Below are 19,327 nucleotides of genomic sequence, written 5' to 3'. Positions count from 1 at the left end.
TGGAGTATTTTGTATCATCACAAGATGGCAGCATAGCCTTAATTCTGGTTCTATTAAGAGAACAGGGAGCTTTGAAACTTTCAACAAGAAAAAATACATTTAAAAACTTAGCTTTGGTTTTACAATATGGGCCTAAAAGGCTTTATTGTAGGTTTTGAGATGATAGATATGCTCAAGAATTTGTAAATGCCTAGGTAATATGTGCTGCCGGGGCTGATTTTTTGAAATATTGTAGGGGGCACTACTGGGGCCAAAAGCCATGCCCACCCACAATACAAAGAGAGGTCATCTCAGATTTCCACTATTCATTTTTGTGTCAGGTTTCAGGGCTCTGTGAGTTTTTTAAGCCATGGATAATTCTACATCCTGTTCATGGTGGAAAAAAATCCCCATGGCCACGCCCCTTTGAGTAACAAAAAAGTTTAAATGAAATTTTCAACTATTACATGCCTTCTTTCAATACACTTTACATGAAGATGTTTGGATGAATGCCCCAAGAGGAATTTTTTTAAATATGACCTCTGCAACATGCTGCTTTTAAACCACAGAAATCAAAATGGCAAACTTCCTGTTTGTTATTTGGTATGGGTCCGAGAGGCTTTTTTGTAGATCTTTAAATGATGTATAAGCTCAAGAATATTCAAAATTCTAGGTAAAATCTGCTACAAGGGCTGAATTTTTGAAATGTTGTAGGGGGCGCAACTGAGCTAAAAAGCAACGCCTTCAAAAATCATCCTATAAATCTTCTCATTTTGCTACTGGGTATTTTTGTACCAAGTTTCACGGCTTTGCAAGTTTTGTAAGCATCATATAATTCTACTTCCTGTTACATGGTGAATGATAAATTGTCATGGCCACATCGTTTTAGGTAAGGACTCTTGACCTTCCAATTTGAGTAAGGTCAACATTGGAGGATGTATCTGGGGTAGTTTCAGTACGATTTGGCCAATCTTGTAATAAATGGAATTTTTTTAATGAGCGCCAGCTACTTTTATTACATAAGGAAGCATTTAAATTTGAGGGGCCGCCATGGCCACACCTTTTGACCAATGAGATAGTTGTAAACAACTTTTGACCTAAGACATCTCTTCTTGCTCTGCACCAAAGATCAAGTTGTTTGGATGAACGCCCTCAGACAAGTTTGTTCAAATGTGTCCCCTAAAATATGCCTCGTTCAACCAAAATAAATCAGAATGGCCGACTTCCTGTTTGATTTACGACATTGGTCCAAGAGGATTTTTTGTGCATCCTGACATGACACATCTGCCCACAAATGGTTGAAATCCTAGGTTAAACCTGCGGCAGGGGTTGAATTTTTGAAAAGTTGTAGGGGGCCTCACTGAGCCAATAGGCCATGCCCACCTACAAAAGTAATATCAATCATTTCAGATTGGCATTTGGAATTTTTCTGCCAAGTTTGAGTGCTCTACAAGTGTCCTAAGAATTTGAAAATTCTACTTCCTGTTGCATGGCGAACAAAAAATTGGCATGTCCACGCCTTTTGATGTAGATCTTTGACCATTAAGTATGTGTAAGATCAACTTCTTGGATACTGCCTGAGCAAATTTCAGCATGATTTGACCAACCACGTCAGTATCGTAAAGCAAAATTCAGGCGTAGTGACTTTCTGTTGCCAGAGGGTGGCACTGCGCAATTTTTTAAAATTTCAAACATTAATGTGTTCTGGGCAGGACTGTTATCAAGCACATAAAATTTGTCTCAGGTACAAGGATGTACTCCAGAGTTAAGGCTGTTCAAAAATTGATGGCAAGACAAAAAGGTAACTTTTTTGTATGTCGCCCCGTAGAGGCCACTCCCTCTGATGAAAAGTCACAGATTTTTGTACAGACCTAAATCCACTTCTTTAGGCTGTCCTGACACAAATTTCATGTAAATATCTTCAAAGGACTTTAAACAGCGGCTTCTGCTAGCAGCTTTAACACTCTCTGTCACCACTCATTGACGCTATGACAGAAAGAAAATATAACCATATGAATGTGTGCAGACATGGACCGTCCATAAATCCAGGAAGTTTGAATCAGATTGGACAATGCATCGCTGAGTTATACTCAACTTCCTGTTTTTCAAAAATATGCAATTTTGAGGGCTCGCCACGACCTCGCCTTTTGAGAAAGTCCTGAACAACTTTTCATCATCCATGTCTCATCTAGCTCTTTGCTGAAGTACAAGTTGATCGGATCAAATCTCTCAGAAGATTTAATCCAGATATGGAACAAGAGCAGTGCGAAAATACCCCAATTATTGCTATTTTCTTCAAAAAGACGGATTTCCTGTTGGAGATAGAGTGTAGGCCCAAGAGGCTTTTCTGTAGAAAGCTTCCTTTTTCTAACCAGTTTTGTTCTGATTCAATTATTCTTTCACTTTCTGATATCATTAGCAAGGACAACATCTTATATCAGTATTACTCAAGAGTGTTAAACAGAGAAGAACAGTTCTCTTTATTTGGACTTGTAAGCATGTTTTTAGTGTTGGAAGTCCTGAAGATGGACTGCAAAATATGTAATCCGCTGAGAAATATTTCTGCTGCTGCTGGATAATTACATTTATTCTTGTTTATATGAAATTCTGTTTGAAACTTGACTTCAACAACTAAAGTTAATCTTACAACCAGCAGTTTAATCAGGAGAGACTTATGCATTTACCTTGGAGGTCAGAAATCCTGCAGGAAAGGAAGCAATGGCCACTTTCATTGTCCTTTCTGCCTGAAAATGATCATAAGATGGCAGGATTCAGAGAAGCATTTTCAAATATGCAGGCCTCCTACTGATGGGTCCTTTCTGATGAGCCTCCAGCTGACACTGGCAACAAAAGCCAGCTTCCTGTGTTGGCAAGGCTTTAAGTCCAGTGAGTGCCAACAGGTATGTGATTTCGCAGTTAGAAGTAGCATGAAGACATTCCAGTGTCATCATGTCCACTCTCTAGACTACTGTTCTAAACACGCTGACCAGACAGAACTGAAAGAAGAGAGTCTCAGTGAAATGGTCAGAAACAAGTGGTTTAGAGAGAGCTAAAAACAGCTGTGTCTCCAGCTTCAGTCACAGGCAGCAGCTGCCTCTGATGTGAGCCTGAGGTCTGAGCACAAAAGGTTAATTTCTAACTATGAACCGAATGTCAACGACTACAGCTGACTGGGCTGTGTGACAGTCACATATGACAGGAAAATGAATAAGTGGCACTGTCCATGTGCAAAGCCTAGAATTTCGTGTGTTTACAAATAAGGCCAAATGTGACACAGAGTGAACTCTTCAGGAAGATAAGAAGCACAGAGGCGACATTAGATACAACTGAGCCACAACCATCAGCAGAAAATGTGGGTATCACGTATCCTCCTGAAGATGACAGACTGCAGAAAAAGCTCTCCTACATTCACTCTTCAAAGAAATACCCAGCTGTATTATCAGACAATGTCCTTTCTGTCCAAAATAAACATCCAACGCAGTCAATACCACTGGAAACCTTGTGCTCAGCATGTTCAGGAGACATAGTTCTTGGCCCACCAATTCTCATCACAAGTCCAGCACAGATTATGTCTTTGACTGGTATTCAAATGGGTAAGCTATAATCTGTATTTTGTTAACATGTCTGTTGTAAATCCCCCTGCAAAGGCTGCTAAGAATGCAGCAAATGTGGGATGGTTTACAGATACCAGTAGCCTGTCGCACCATCTATGCTGAAGTTCTGCCTTAAGTTATGGCACAGGTGTCAAACTCAAGGCCCGGGGGCCAAATGCGGCCCTCGGTGCAGTTTTACCTGGCTCACAAGGTCATATCATATCTTTATAATTAGAACTGGCTCACCGGAATGAGGTCAGCAGATTTCCTCCAGAATAAAAATGCATTTGTAACCTTGAAGATTAAAAAAAAAAAATATCCTTTTTAAGTCATAAAAATCTGAAAAAGTAGAAACTGAAATAACTAGATAAAAAGTCAGGAATGAGGGGAAGAAATTAATTTGTGTTTTCATTTCATATTTTCAATTTGCATCCCGAGATTATGACTAAAACTTCAGATTTTGTCTTTTAATTTCATATTCTGACCTTTTTAAATCATAATTTTGACCCTTTTGCTCATATTTTGACCTTTAAGATTCACAATTTTTCATTTTAAATCATATATTGACCTTTTAAACTCATACCTTTGACTTTTAATCCCATATTTTCACTTTTTAAAATCCTAATCTAGAATTTTATCTCATATTTTGACCTGTTACAGTCACAATTTTGAATTTTATCTTCTATTTCGACCTTTTAAACTCTTGATTTTGTATTTTATCTCATATCTTGATATTTAAACTCATGATTTTAACTCTCTATCTCATGTATTTGCCCTTTAAAAACTTTACTTTGACTTTTATATTTGCAATATGACCCTTAAGACTTATAAAATTGACTTTTTATCTCAGATTTTGAGCCTTTAAACTCATTTATTTGTTTAGCATTTATCCGACATGGACACACAGTACCATTGATGCTGTGATATTTAATCATTTTGATTTTTTTTAGAAATCTCAAAATCACTTAGCATCCCTCAACACTGCCATGTAGTGGTGAAATCCCTATTAACACAAGACAATTTAACAGTGGATGGAAAACAACAGTGTTACTGATCATGGAGAACGCAGAGCTGACACCAAATTGCCGGTAAAATTCTCAACTCCTCGCCATCCTCTGGGTTATCCCGTCCTTTAGAGCCATCACTATGACAACCATGTTCTATTTTACACCTAGTAGGAGGTAAGTGTAAGATTGAAGTTAGAACTTAAGCCTACGTTGAAGCTATCTCACCTGGTGCAACACCTTAAATGTTAGGGAAGCGTAAACTCCCTCATCAGTAAGAATTTAAGTTCAGACTAGACGACATCTGAACTTACACACAGCCGGTGCAACCCAGAGCAGGAGTATCAAGATGGGCTTCACAACTTTGATGATGGTGTTATGTTGACCTTAAACCTTTGTGTCTTCTTACGGAACTCACTTCAGGTACATGGTTTACATACATCCCAAGTGTATATAAACCTGTAATATTTTTCATTGTGTAATTAATTAAATATATATCATGTGCTGACAATAGTTGGTCAGTTGTACAATGAATGTTTTATCTGGCCTGTTTTTCTGTATAGGCTCTCACAGCTGTGGGGCGAGTTGTTGATGCCCTGGAAGAAACCTTGAAGACAACTTTGTCGAGCAGGGATCGGCTTCTTAATGCGTATTTACATTTTGAAGCACTTATAGTGCATGAATATTAAATATTCCTGTGTGAACTGCGGATACTTCCCACCTGTGGTGGTGATGGATCTCCACAAAAAAGGGGTGTTTAGCATGCCATGTTAGTTTTTACCAAAACATGTTATTAGTTCATTTAAACATTTTGTAGAGGCTGCCACTAAGAAAAACTTGGTTATTTTTTGTGTTACTTTGACTGTCATTTCCAGTTAGTGATGTAGATAGAGCCTGTTCCTGAGGATTTCAAGGGGGAGGGCCAACTGTGAGGATTTCTGGGATTCTGTTTCCAAGGACATGATTGCCAGAGGGCTCACATCAAGTAGGTACGATGTGTCCCTTGTCTCCGCCGTCTTTTTCTCTCTCTTAGTATTTGTTTAGTAGGCAATGACATGTGAAATTATGTACGGTTCGTAAAAGCCAAGACAAAAATATTGTTTTAAATGACAGTGTAATTGCAAGAGAAGAAACGTGTTAATAAATTTTTGAATGAAGAACTCTGACTTACTGTCTTTATTTTTTGTTCGAACATGTTTGGAAGTACATTAACGTTCTTTATTTCAGCTTTTAGTTAAAAAAAAACTATATAAAAAACAAAAAAACAAGCAAACAAACCAACAAAAAGAGCTGTGAAAGCCATCAGGGGACCCCACAGCATGGCACCCAACCAGTCAACTACAGGAATAGTCGTTAGTTGCATCCCTATTTGCCATAGGAACTTAATAAATTCTGCATACTGTGAAAATACAAATTCTTTTTGAGGTCAATCTTGTTATGACTGAGAAATCAACTTTAAAAAGTTTTCCAGAAAATGAGAGATTTTGGTTAAATATTTTCCTTTTTTTTCTGACATCGTAGGATTATCGTAAAACCTCTTGCCATAATAGCAATATTTGGAACAGTGCTGCAAGATCTCAAAATCAATTCACACCATAAAAAATGATAGCATTTTCTACACTCCTGGCAAGGAGAATTGTGCTAATAAAATGGAAAGACAGATTTCCCTCCAACCTTGGATGGATCAGAGACCTTATGTACCATCTGACCTTTGAGAAAATTAGGTACACTACAAGAGGATGCGCTGATAACTTTTATAGGATCTGGCAACCAGTTCTTAACCAGGTGGAAAAGATGAACCCTTTAGATGTTTAAAATGTATGAATTTATAAATGTATAGGATCCCCGCACCCTCTTTTATTTATTTATTATTATGATTGTTTTTAATTATTATTATTTATTTATTTTCTAATGTTTTGTTTTGGGTGGTTTTTTTTGGCTCATTTGCATTTTTTGTTTGATTGTTTAGTTTTATATTACACTGATCATTACAAATGGTGTAATAGGGAAAGTGGGATGTGAGTTCATGGTTATATTTTGAAAAAAAAAAAGTTTACAATTGTATGACAGATTGTATTTTGCTTATATTTGTGAAACTAATAAAGACACCTTGAAAAAAAAGTTTTGCATGGACAAATTAAACAGTATATCTGCAAAATTCACATGTAGTGTTAAGCTGATGGCACTGTGTAGTCCACAATGTGAAGTGTGAAAATCCACATTCCAGGAACTTATGAACATTTTTCCTGCATCACTTTGTCAGAAAAAAAAAATATTCTGCTTACTTCTGCATTAAGTACATTTATTTAAAAATTAATTTAATAATAAAAACAAACTTATAACTAATTACTGCTTACATAATTGTCATGTGTCAATGTAAACAGAGAATTAAAGACAACTCAAATACTGATGTTGGAGATAATTTCATAGTGAATTCATCTGATTATGAACACAGTAACTATTGGCACAATAGAAGATGCAGAAATCTTTGGACAAAATTCAAAAAGCCAAAATCCTGAAGTATTTAAAATAATGTACTTTAAACGCCTTAATGTCCACAAACCTGTGATTGAAAATAATATTTGTGTACAGACAGAGATGTTTTAAAGCTAAATGCAAAGCCAGAACTACACTCCAGACATGGCTGCTGCACTGTGTCACTCCGCCCAGTGGTTTACTCAAGAAGTAGTTCCGAGTATTTGCTTCATGTGTCGTAATGTTACATAATTAGATGTTATTTGTCCACGAGAGTGTTTTGGAGTTGTTGGATTGTGTATTTGATGAGTTTGATGAGGGAAAGCAAAAATTCTGTCTGCTAACATAGCGTTCGCGGTGCAGCTGGTTTAACGGTCCCCCCCAGATTTAAAAACAGCTTGCACCAACAACTAAAGGAAATGAACCCATTACTAAGACTATAGGAATTATGGAAATGGGCGAATTTGCCAAAATGTTGAAGTATCCCTTTAAAGTTCACTCTGAAACATCATCCAGTCCGTCCTTGCTGTTAGCTGACTTAGCTAGTCTGCGCTGCTAACCTTAGCTCACCATGTGCTGTCTGTGCACTCTCTGTTCGCCTGCAACAGTACACAATAAATACACATGGAAAAATAGATAATTTAAAGGTTGTGTTGGAAACTACAAAAAAAATAGTGCTTGATACAGCATTTGAGCTTACATGCAATAAAACATGTAAGTCCAACGAACGTTACTGCCTGTTGCCTTCAAAGCATATCCCACTGATGACGTACACTGGAGCGTGTGCTACAGCGATCTCTGACAGTCGTCTTCGTGTTATTTTCTGTAGGGCAGCTCTCTTTTTTTCGGCTTAACCGTCCCAGGGAGTCTGTGCAATAAAAGGGCGGCGTTTTTCCTACTTTTCTTCTTTGTTTTATCAAAACAATTGTCTTCTGTGTGCAGCAGATAATTTATGTTGGATAACTTAAAGATTATTTCACTTACCCCCATATTTAAGGCACCAGAGCCAGCAGGTGTAACCATAGAAACAGGTTGCTTTTTTATGGCAGTCAGAACCGTAACTTTGCTCTTCGTTCTGACCTGAAACATCCTTGCTTCCAACATGATTTGGCGTTGCTTTATATGCTACATAGTTGTAGCACTGACTCTGAAATAGCTTTTGAGTCACATTAACATCATGCACAGTCGCAGCCCTGACTTTCGTGTAGTTTGTGCTCAACAACATACTTGGTAATGGGTTTTTTTTTTTTTTTTCCATTGTATTCAATGCGGAGCAGAATGCTACATATGTCTTCATGTAGAAGCGGCGGTGACTTCACGTATTGTCTCTAACATGGGCGGCATAGCAGGGGCACGTCAGTATGTCATTATTTTTTTACATATCTTTTAAATTACGTCCCTGTGAATTACTTACACGAATGATGTTGATCACGTAAATAAAACATACCAGGGCAGATAAAACACTTCAGTCATTAAATCATTTGCACGTCAGTTAAGCTTTGTTCATTTGTTCTTAGATAATTTGATACATCAAAAATACTGCATGCTTTTTTAAAGCAATGTTATTCTTGTTTTCTTGGGAGGTTCTTTAAGTAAGACAAATTGTGAGAAAAAGAAGACCTCAGAAGTCAGAAATAATTCAATAGTCCTTATCAGGGTTGCCAGGTCTGTGTGACAAAACCAGCCCAATGGCTGATAAAAAAATAACTAGCCCAAAACAAGCCCAATGCTGAAATTCAAAATAATACGGTTAAAACCTCTGCCAAACTGCATACATTGCTCGAATGTCTGCAGACATTCTGCTTTTCTGTGCTTGGCGTGTGTGTCTGTGTGCCATGTTCCATGTTTTCCTGCTTCTCTGCAGGTTGTTTTAGTTGTACCTGAGTGTAAATAGAGTAGTTTTTCTGCTATGGATATTAAATACTCATACACAAGACACAGGGGTGCAACTACCTACTTTCTGAGGGATATAGCACAGCCCCCCCACCCCCACAGCTTAGAGCTATGAGAAGCTTTTCAAGGAGCTGATGAATCATGGGTGTCTGTTTGGGTATTTATATTTCATATTTGGACATTTACTGTAGTTCTGTGACTCTGTTAACTTAAAGGGATGCTTTCTATTTTTTTCTCTAATTTTTGATACTTTTAGCTAAAGGGGGAGGGTCCCCATAGTGGTCTTTGCCCTGGGCCTCTAAATGGCTAAAAGCGGCCCTGCCTCACACCTGCAGCTCCCCCTCACAGATCCTTCTGCTCTGCCAGTTTGTTGCTTTCATTTTTCTGTTTCTGCCCTTTGACAGTATTTATCTTTGGTATGTTTAAGATCAAATAAAATAAGAAGTTTTACCCAGTTTTACATTATTCTAAGATGTGATCCGTGTGTGTTTGGCTCGTTAATGATGATGCGCATCACAAAAGTCATCATCAGATACGAGTATGGGAGAGCATCGGCAGGAAATGACCATTAGAGCATTAGAAGTTTCAACACCAGACAGCACACCTCTATGAAGGTATTATGGACTTACTGAAGAGACGCGCCATCAGCGGACTTCTTCTGCACTCTTTTATGCACGTTCCTCCGTCCTGGGCGCACCCAACGGTAATAATACACACGTTTTCATTTGAATTTGGCAGTTAAAGTCTGTTTCCTTTGTGTGGACTTAGATTTATTGATGTGACTTGTTGCAATCTTTAGGCTACTGCTGACAGTTTTCACCTTTATAGAGGATTTCGGGTGGAAAACCGCAGACCTGGCAACCCTGGTCCTTATCTGCAGGCAGCAGTTTCAGGACCGCAGGTTCAGGACTGTAGAACTAGGACCCGTCTTTTGTCACAACAGCGCCACCCAGTGAAGTCGAGGAGCATTGCGATTAAACAAGATTAGCAGGTTGGTTAAGATGGGCCACAGATTCAGGACCGCAGAACCAGGACCTGTGTTCCGCAACAGCGCCACCTAGCAAAATAAATGAGCATTGCAATCAAGTTGCTTAAGTTAACATGACCTTGAAAGGTAGGAATTTAAAGTTAATTTGACATACTTTTTTGTGATAAGTGTTTTTTTTTGTTCATTTTATATAACTGTTTTATAACCTTGCAAAGCAGATGGATTTTCCTGTTTCTAAACAGTTTGGGCCAGGTTACAAAGTGACAGGACCAATCAGCGTCGAGGGGCAGTACTTTCAGGCGAGGTGGAGTCGTGACGTATGCAAGCAGCAACAAGGGGCTGGTGCAATAAAGTGGAAGACATTAGCATGGATGCTGCTAGAGCGTGAGTTTTATCAGAAATTGATGAAATTTCTTCATTAAATAAAGAGCAAAGAACAACAGTGAATTGTTTTCTTTTCAGAAAAGACACAAGTCGTGTACTGACATGTCTACAATCGCAGCTATCTATGGAGTTTATTCGTCGGTAGCAGTGCACCTCAGTTTGGGGCTATAATGTCACGTGCTTTGTTGCTCTGATTGGTCCGTAAAGATGTTACAGACAGAAAGTTCATCCAATCACCCTCTGAGTTTTTTTTTTCAAAGGCTCTGACCTTTCCCAAACACCTTCTATGGAAGGTTTTTCAGATGGACGTCTGAAACAAATCCATCTGGCATGTCAGGTTAACTGTTTAATGCATGATAAGCCATTCTTTCCCCGAAGTCTTTGATCCTTAAATTCACAAACTTTTTTTACAAACTTTTCTTTTTTTCCCACAAAATACAACATGAAAACAAGTGAACAAACAGAACATTTAGAGCAGAACCAGGGATAAGTAGGGTACAGGGCTTGGTAAGGCTTCAGGTTAGAAGCCAGATTTTGCTTAAATGAAATGTATATCTTATTTTAAACAGATCAAACTTAGCTCACTGTCTATTGGCCATTGCTGTCATTAATGGTAGCCGTAGCTAGCAATCTGTATTCAAACAAATGCTCAACAACGCGGATGTCCGAAGCAGAGTCCTAGTTCTACAGCCCTGAAACTTCTGCCTGTGAGCCTACAGGTACCCCCTTCTCACATAATCCCCTGTCTGTACCTTCTGAATTTAAGCTTAAAGAAGTCCAGTAGGTGGCGGTGTTGCATTGAAAACGAAAGTAACTCCTTGAGTCTGCTTTGACTGATGGCCTGATAAGTGCTTTCCATCCATCACTTATCCTGTTGGGGGTTGCAGAGGGGCTGGAGTCTAAACCAGCTGCCATTGGGCGAGAAGCGGGGTACATTGTAGGGCTGACATATAGAGACAGACAACTAGGCACACTCGCACTCACAACTACGGCCAATTTAGAGTCACCAACTAAACTAATGAGCATGTTTTTAGTGGTGGGAGGAAGCCGGTGCACTCACAGAGAACCCATGCATGCGCAGGGACAACATGCAAACTCCGCACAGAAAGGCCCTGACTGGGAAGTGAACCAGGAACCTTGTTGCAATGAGGGAAGCGCACTAACCCCCCATAGAAAAGATATTAAAACAATTTCCTTGGTACCCTTTTTAAATTTTGTGAATAAATGTAAGAGCTATGTCTATACAGTGATCTACGGACGAGTTCTGTTGTTTTTCTTTTGATTGTATTTTACTTACCATTTGATCAGCAAATTGTTGATAAAATTCAAAAAAGTACCATATAGTACCAATTTTAAGTCTTTTTTCAGCGTTTCTGTACAATGGTTAATGTAAAAGAACGTCTACAAGTCCAAACTTCAACATCAACCTTTTTTTAAGACTACCTTATATGATAGCTAGCTAAGTAGCTTAGTTAAGAATATTCAAGGACACGTTTCACATGTTTTCAAGTGATTAACATTCAACTTTAACTTTATATTACCCTTGAAGATGGGCCAATGTACCTGAATTTAAATCTGAAATCCTCAAGCACATGGTTGATCTGCAAACTTTCCTGTCGTAGTTCTCCATCTTTGACTAACACAGTGGTGATCATGCAAACTGCATCACCTCTGATTGAAATGAGGGGACTTTGACCCGTGCTGTTAGAATTTAATTCAGATAATTATTATTCTTTAATAGTATATTTGAATCTGATCATATACAAGTTAATAATAATAATCATTTTACCACTTCAGGCATTAATATTTGAGCATATGAAGATGTAACATAAATCCTAGCCATTATTTGTATTACTATTACTATAATTATTTACTTTTATTTTCCACAATGTGTTGAACCCATAAGCCCTGTAGTGGACATCTCTGGTAAAAGAAGATTACAACATAAAAAGGGATTTGAGTGGAAGTAAGAACACCATTCATCAGTGACGATTTAGGAGCCTGTTCTCCCATAATCAGTTAGGGAAGGCAGGAGATCAGCTCTGATTGGATAACTCTTTTTGCTTTGTGAAAGGTGCCGCATGGCCTGTACGGGGATCGAACCCGCGACCTTGGCGTTAGTAGCACCACGCTCTAACCAACTGAGCTAACCAGCCACAGGAAATCACTCCTAGACCGGCCTGTCACAACTCTTTCTATAGGTTTACATGTTCCACTTTTTTGGTTGATATTCCAAAAAATCTGGACAAAGAAAACCAGAATTTTCTTTTCACATAATTTCACAAACCTACCATGGGAGGTATATTTAGAAATGAAGATGACTTGAATAAAAAAATATATATCTATATATATTTGCTGTACAGCAGGTTTGCTTTGCAGTGGTTGAACACAGCTATTCACATTCAAGAGTAGTCATGTGGAGACAAGGCCGTCCATGAGGGGGGACAAAGAGGAGAGCTTTCCGGGGCCCAGCCAAACTGGGGGTCCATGGAGGTCAGCAAAATCATGATCCATTATGGAGTTGAGCTGTGATAACCATATTTTATATAAAACCTGATAAAAAAAATAACCACTCTTATGAAAGAAAGAAATATCTTTTTTAATTATTTGTGTAGGCATTTGGCTTTTTTGTTGTTGTTGTTAAAAAAGAATGAATTAAAATTGGTTCAAATTTGCTAAAATGGGTTAATAATGGCAAAAAGGTGGAAAAAGAAGTGAAATGGGATTCTTAAAGTAGCAGAAATTGGTTAGAAGTGGTATCAATTACAGAAAAATGGCAAAAATGGGTTAAAGTGGAAAAATGGGCATAAATAGTAATAAAAGGGAGTTAAAAAGTGGATTTAAATTGGCAAAAATGTGTGAAAATTTGGTAAAATGGGATGAAAATTTAATATAAACTAGTAAAAAAGTATTTATTGAGAAAGAGAAAATATATTATTTATTGGCAGAAATAAGTTAAGCTAGCAAAAAATGGGCATATTGGATAGTGAAATTTTGGTAAAATGATAAAATTGGGTGGAAAAACGTGGTAAAAAAAAAAGGGGGGGGGGGTTAAAGGTGCTGTGTTAAACTGAATATCAACATCTAGTAGTGGGTTCTAGATTGCATTTCTCTGCTGGAAACTGTGGCAACCAGTTGAATTTAATGTGTATCTGTAATGTGAATACAATACAATACAATAACTTTATTTATCCTTTTTTCCTCTATGTTACCATGGAAACATGTAAAAATCCAAGATGGCGTCATCCATGGAGGGGACCCTGAGTTGTTGTTTTTGTTTTGTTTTTTTCAAAATAGCTTTTTTTTAATTTAGAAGACTAAACACTTATTTAGATAGACCTTCTTAGAAATGTTTTGCTTTATTTTACCAAGTTTGTTCAGCTAAATGATACTAGGCTAAATATTACACACTGCATCTTTAATAGGGGCAATGATGGGTCAACAGAGGCAACATTAAGCTTAAGTGGCAAGAAATGGTTTTAGAAGTGGCAAAAACAGGCAGAAAAAAAGTGGTGGAAGGGGTTTAAAATTGACAAAATAGATGTAAAATGACAACAATGTGTTGAAATTGGTGAGAAAATTGATGAAAATGGGTTAAAATTGGTGTAAAGTGGCAACAGTGTAATTTAAAAACATTCTTAGGTTTTTTGTTTGTTTGTTTGTTTTTTTAGGGAATCTTGAGACCCCCTCTCAGTGTCTCGCGACCCCCAAGGGGGTCCAGACCCCAAGGTTGAGAAACACTGCCCTAACAGGCTGCTTTGTATGGATTTAAAAAGGGAACCAAAAAGGTCTTTGATGTGAGCTTCACGCTTCATGCATTTAAATCATTTGCAACTGAAAAAAAAATCAAGATGGATAAAGAAGGTTTACTTGAGTTATATAGAGATAAATTAAAGATTAATAATTCACAAAGGAGGTAACTTACCTTTCTCTTGTATGAGAATTTGCTTTCATCCAGTATCACAGAGCAACATCTCCCATCATGCTTTGTGGTGTCTACATTTTTCAGTGGTGCTAATGCAGACCTTAACAGGGGTTGCTGTGTTCAGCAAGCTAAGAGTTTTGTTTAGTCCAGATAGGATGAGAGTAAGGGTCTGTCTTGAGGATGTCTATCACAATTAAAGGTATATTTCAGATTTTTGGCTGAGGTCAGCCCTCTACATGGGTTTTTATGTGTCTGACTGAGTGTCACTACTTTCAGAACCATACATACAGAGTTGGGGGTTGGGGGTACAGGGTTTAGCTGCACTGAAAGCCCTCTAATGGCTGCCTAGACTTTTAGAAATACCTCAGATATAGCTTTAGCATTACGTCTGTTTAACTATAATTGGACCACGTTTCTGTATGAAATAAGGAATTAAAACAGTTCTTAAAGCTTTCCGTGTTGGGAAAGACGTTTTCACTCTTCTGCTGACCTGCTTTAGCGTGAGTGTGTGATGGAGGGTTACTTGTTGTATGAATGCTTATATACAGTGGTTGTTAGTGGAGCGATTAGCTTAGAATTAGCAACAGTGGCACTTTTTTCAGAACTGGACAACATTTTTCATTAAAACCAGCACAGAGAGAAACAATGAAGGCTTTGCGTGACAGAGGGGATGTTCTCACTCTTCTGCCAACCTGCATTGGCATTGCTGTGTTGTAGTTACGGGGAAGGGGTTAGTTGTTTCAAGTGCTTGTATACTATGCATGATAGTGGAGGGATTAGCTTGGACTTAGCCTTAGCCTTAGCTTAGACTTAGTTTTGTCAGAGCTAGAGAATGTCTCTTTATTAAGAACAAGGGCAGGGAGCAACACTGAAAGCTTTCTGTGACAGAGAAAATGTGTGCTCTTTCAGCGTGGGTTTGGGATGGTTATGGTTACAGTTTTCTGATGTATCTAGAGGAGCGGCAGTTTAAATAGATCTGCATAAAACTGCATTTCATTTTAAACAACCATAAAGAGTCACCAAAAAGCTTGCCTTTGCACAGAAGTTGTTCTTGCACATCTCCTGAGCGGCCTTGTCATCAATTTTACACAAAGCACCGCCATTCAAGACCTACGATGCACACTACGTCATTTGTTGCTGTGATAGCTCGTCATGAACGTGACGGACAGAACGTTCCTCAAATCACCTTCTGAAGATTTTCTGAAAAGTCCTGCCCTTCCCAAAGGATTTTTTTAAGGGAGCTTTCCCAGATGATTGTGGAACATATTCAGTCAAACCGGTGTGTCAGGTTAGCTAACCCGAGTTAGCCGTTTCCTGCCGACAGGGTTTCATGCTTTAAACTTTGAGGGTGTTTCTGCCAGAACAGATAATTCAGTCTGGTATTTCAACATGCATCATCCCAGATAATTGCAGTCAAGCATACACTAGTTTGTAACCTAGTCTTGTTTTAAAGTTGGGTTGTATGAGGTACTTGGCCATAGTAATGCCATTATCCTCCAGAGATTTCAGTGTGCATTTCCCCTTTAGTAAGAAATCGTCATGAGAAGCTAGGCTATTAGCACCATTCACAGGTATAATTTAGTTTATAGTTTAAAAACATGGATTTTTTTATGTAACACTTCATTTCATTCACCCAGAAAGCTGCCATTTGGCACTATTTAATGTGAGCTTAGGATATGGGCTTTTGATACATATAGCCATGATAAACATAAATATAGGTCTGTATTTTTGAGTTTTAAAATGTTTCACAAATTTACATGCAGTAATACTTAAGTTTATCCACTCACTCACCTTTGACACTGACCCTTTTCATTGAGGTCAAGGAAGAGTGATCAGAAAAGGGCATGGAAGTTCATGTTTTTCCAAGGAGAATTTTTTTTTTTTTTTTATTTCTATTGGCTCTTTAAATAGTTGGCTTTATGAAATACTCATCTGCTATTTGGCTGCAGGGAGCCAATGCAGTTGTGCATTTATAAAGAAGCTTAAAAAAAAAAAGGAATGCAGGCATTGCAGATCTTAGTTAATTATGGTTAACCTTGACAGCCCTAGTTTTAACAGACTCAGCTTAGCTTTAGTTGTGTGCAGTGAAAAGTTAAGAAATTTAAAAAAGGTAGCAAAGACAATTTTACAGTTTTATTTAAAGCCAAGAGAACAATGGTACATGCAGACAGATGCAAATGAACTCTTGCATGTATTCAAACACCTCTTCCCAACTTAAATAAACTTTAAATGGACCATAAGACCCTGACAAGGTGGCATTTTCAATCTGTTTAAAGACTAAAAACAGTTTCCAAGTCAACCCTAGACATGTGGTTGCAGTAGTTCTTGTGGTTCTCCAGGCCGTAGGGGCCAGCCTCCGTGGTTTAGTTGGAATAGGGTTGCCTCAAAAGTTGTGTGGCGTTGAAGGCGGGGTTGAGGTACAAGTGGTTGATCAGGGATGACTGCTCGGGAAGTGCGTTTGCTGATGGAGCCCTGGTCCATAGAGGTGTCGTTAGTGCTGGAGCCCTGGTCCATGGAGGTGCCGTTAGTGCCGGAGCCCTGGTCCATGGAGGTGCCGTTAGTGCCGGAGCCCTGGTCCATGGAGGTGCCGTTAGTGCCGGAGCCCTGGTCCATGGAGGTGCCATTAGTGCCGGAGCCCTGGTCCATGGCCGTGCGGTTGCCGCCGGAGCCCTGGTCCATGGCCGTGCGGTTGCCGCCGGAGCCCTCGTCCATGGCCGTGCGGTTGCCGCCGGAGCCCTGGTCCATGGCCGTGCGGTTGCCGCCGGAGCCCTGGTCCATGGCCGTGCGGTTGCCGCCGGAGCCCTCGTCCATGGCCGTGCGGTTGCCGCCGGAGCCCTCGTCCATGGCCGTGCGGTTGCCGCCGGAGCCTCGGTCCATGGCGCGCGGTTGCCGCCGAGCCCTCGGTCCATGGCCGTGCGGTTGCCGCCGGAGCCCTCGTCCATGGCCGTGCGGTTGCCGCCGGAGCCCTCGTCCATGGCCGTGCGGTTGCCGCCGGAGCCCTCGTCCATGGCCGTGCGGTTGCCGCCGGAGCCCTCGTCCATGGCCGTGCGGTTGCCGCCGGAGCCCTCGTCCATGGCCGTGCGGTTGCCGCCGGAGCCCTCGTCCATGGCGCGCGGTTACAGCCGGAGCCCTCGTCCATGGCCGTGCGGTTGCCGCCGGAGCCCTCGTCCATGGCCGTGCGGTTGCCGCCGGAGCCCTCGTCCATGGCCGTGCGGTTGCCGCCGGAGCCCTCGTCCATGGCCGTGCGGTTGCCGCCGGAGCCCTCGTCCATGGCCGTGCGGTTGCCGCCGGAGCCTCGCCCCATGGTCGCGGCGGTTGCCGCCGGAGCCCTCGTCCATGGCCGTGCGGTTGCCGCCGGTGCCCTCGTCCATGGCCGTGCGGTTGCCGCCGGAGCCCTCGTCCATGGACGTGCGGTTGCCGCCGGAGCCCTCGTCCATGGACGTGCGGTTGCCGCCGGAGCCCTCGTCCATGGACGTGCGGTTGCTGCCAGAGCCTTCATCCATTGCCGGCTGGCTGCTGCTACTGCTACTGGGGGTCTCACAAGGCATGTTTTGTGGCATCTGCAGATTTTGCCCCCCAGTGTTCAGCGGCCTCTCAACAACCCGCATGTGGCCGACTGAAGCCTCGGCTTCCACTTCATTGGTTTCCAGACGTACTGAAAGACATTTAAGCGTTGAAGCTGATTATCTGACTCAGAGAGCTAACAATACCACTGACTTGAAGCTGAGGGCTCTTAAATTTGAACCAGATACATCTATGCATGAAAGTAATGTGTCATTAATACTTGTCTAATTTGCTTACCTTCTTCAGCATGTTGCTCCAACACAGACTCCATTGACTGGAGAAGTGCAAGGGCCTTCTTTATAGAAATCTCATTTGGAGATGGATCTGTGGCACAAAGTGTTGCAATATTAGAAAACAACTCCAAGATTTAGCCAGTGATATTCCAACCTTTAGATTTTCTCTCTATATACCATTATCTTGTCTTTTATTTTTCACAGCAGCAGGCCAAGAAGACCCTGTGGAGAGTGAACTTGGTTAACATTTATAGAATCTGACATTCAAATGCAGAATGAGGATGTTAGTGAAGATTTAGAACCTTGGTCAAGCCAAAGAGTCAGGATACAAAAGAAGAAGACCCACACAGCTCCCATTGCACCAGCCACCAACAGAAAATCTCACCTGGGCCACATGCTGGACTTAAAAATCCTCACCATGCAGGAGGTCCAGCTGTGGCTGATCAGCACTAATTGGTTCTCTCTGAAAAGGAGGAAGAGTTGACTGGGATTTAACTCTTCATGTGACAAGATGGGATGTTTCTTTTCTCTTTATTCAACATCTAAACCCCAAGAGAAAGCCTTCTGAAAACAAGCATGCCAATATTTAAGTCTACAATGCAAACCTTCAAACCAAAGCATGAGAGATATAAACAGTGGGTTAAATACTACTGATAGTCCTCAGTTTATAGCAGTCACTCTCTGCATTTATGCATGAGTATAAATTATCCTTTGCTAACGTACAAGTTGCAGGAAGGAGAAAGAGAAAAGCAGGAATTTATGTGAAGATCAACAAGAAGAATTTGATTTTTTTTCCCCATGAGTTGCTGAAATTAAAGTTGTTAGTTGTTGTGGTATGTTTCAATATAAAATGTGTTTGCATACATTAGACTACCACTGTTTTTTTTTTGGCTATTTTTTTATGTCTACTTTAAGATGATGGATGACAAGCCAAGGTCAAGATTTTCAAGTTACTTATATTTTCATGTATGCACTTGTAGTGATGGTTAGGAGTCATGTGGATCTTTAGGGCCATCCTTGTGTTTCTGCTGAAAAGGTTTCAGTGTGCAGGCTTTAACAGAACAACTGTTGCAGAGTTTGTGAAAGGTAATACAGAAGGTCATATAGGTTTTAAAATTTCCCTATCAGGAGTTAAAAAAATGTCAGAGAGGCCTAAATATCTTCCGTGTTGTTATAACCCTGTGGCGTTTGCAAATGCAGCTTTGCCTCTTCTCCTGTAGTGAGTAGGTGTGGCTGTGTCAGTGGTGTGTGAATTTGAATGAATGGGATTTTTTTAAATGTCAATAATT

At 40.2% G+C, this 19,327-nt stretch overlaps 1 protein-coding gene and 1 non-coding gene across 3 annotated transcripts; both read right to left on the bottom strand.

Annotated features, from left to right (window-relative positions):
- Positions 1–12,398: 12,398 nt before the first annotated feature.
- trnas-acu lies at positions 12,399–12,472 on the bottom strand. The gene has a single exon. It is a non-coding gene; the product is annotated as a tRNA-Ser (tRNA).
- Positions 12,473–16,793: 4,321 nt separating this feature from the next.
- LOC121527882 (translation initiation factor IF-2-like) lies at positions 16,794–18,493 on the bottom strand. Of its 2 annotated transcripts, none has more exons than XM_041814901.1 (5): positions 18,341–18,493; positions 18,216–18,260; positions 18,043–18,129; positions 17,570–17,896; positions 16,794–17,535 (listed from the first exon to the last, which is right to left on the bottom strand). In XM_041814901.1, the coding sequence occupies exons 1-5, from the start codon at positions 18,393–18,395 to the stop codon at positions 16,865–16,867; spliced, it is 1,185 nt and encodes a 394-aa protein (XP_041670835.1). In that variant the 5' UTR covers positions 18,396–18,493; the 3' UTR covers positions 16,794–16,864. The 2 variants fall into 2 exon arrangements, with proteins under 2 accessions (XP_041670835.1, XP_041670836.1); XM_041814902.1 differs by having other exon boundaries at positions 17,603–17,896.
- Between the last annotated feature and the right edge of the window lie 834 nt (positions 18,494–19,327).

This window comes from Cheilinus undulatus, linkage group 20 (genome assembly GCF_018320785.1).
Source record: "Cheilinus undulatus linkage group 20, ASM1832078v1, whole genome shotgun sequence".
Lineage (NCBI taxonomy): Eukaryota > Metazoa > Chordata > Actinopteri > Labriformes > Labridae > Cheilinus > Cheilinus undulatus.
Note: the sequence above shows the minus strand (reverse complement) of the source record. Positions and strands in the feature narration are given on the sequence as shown.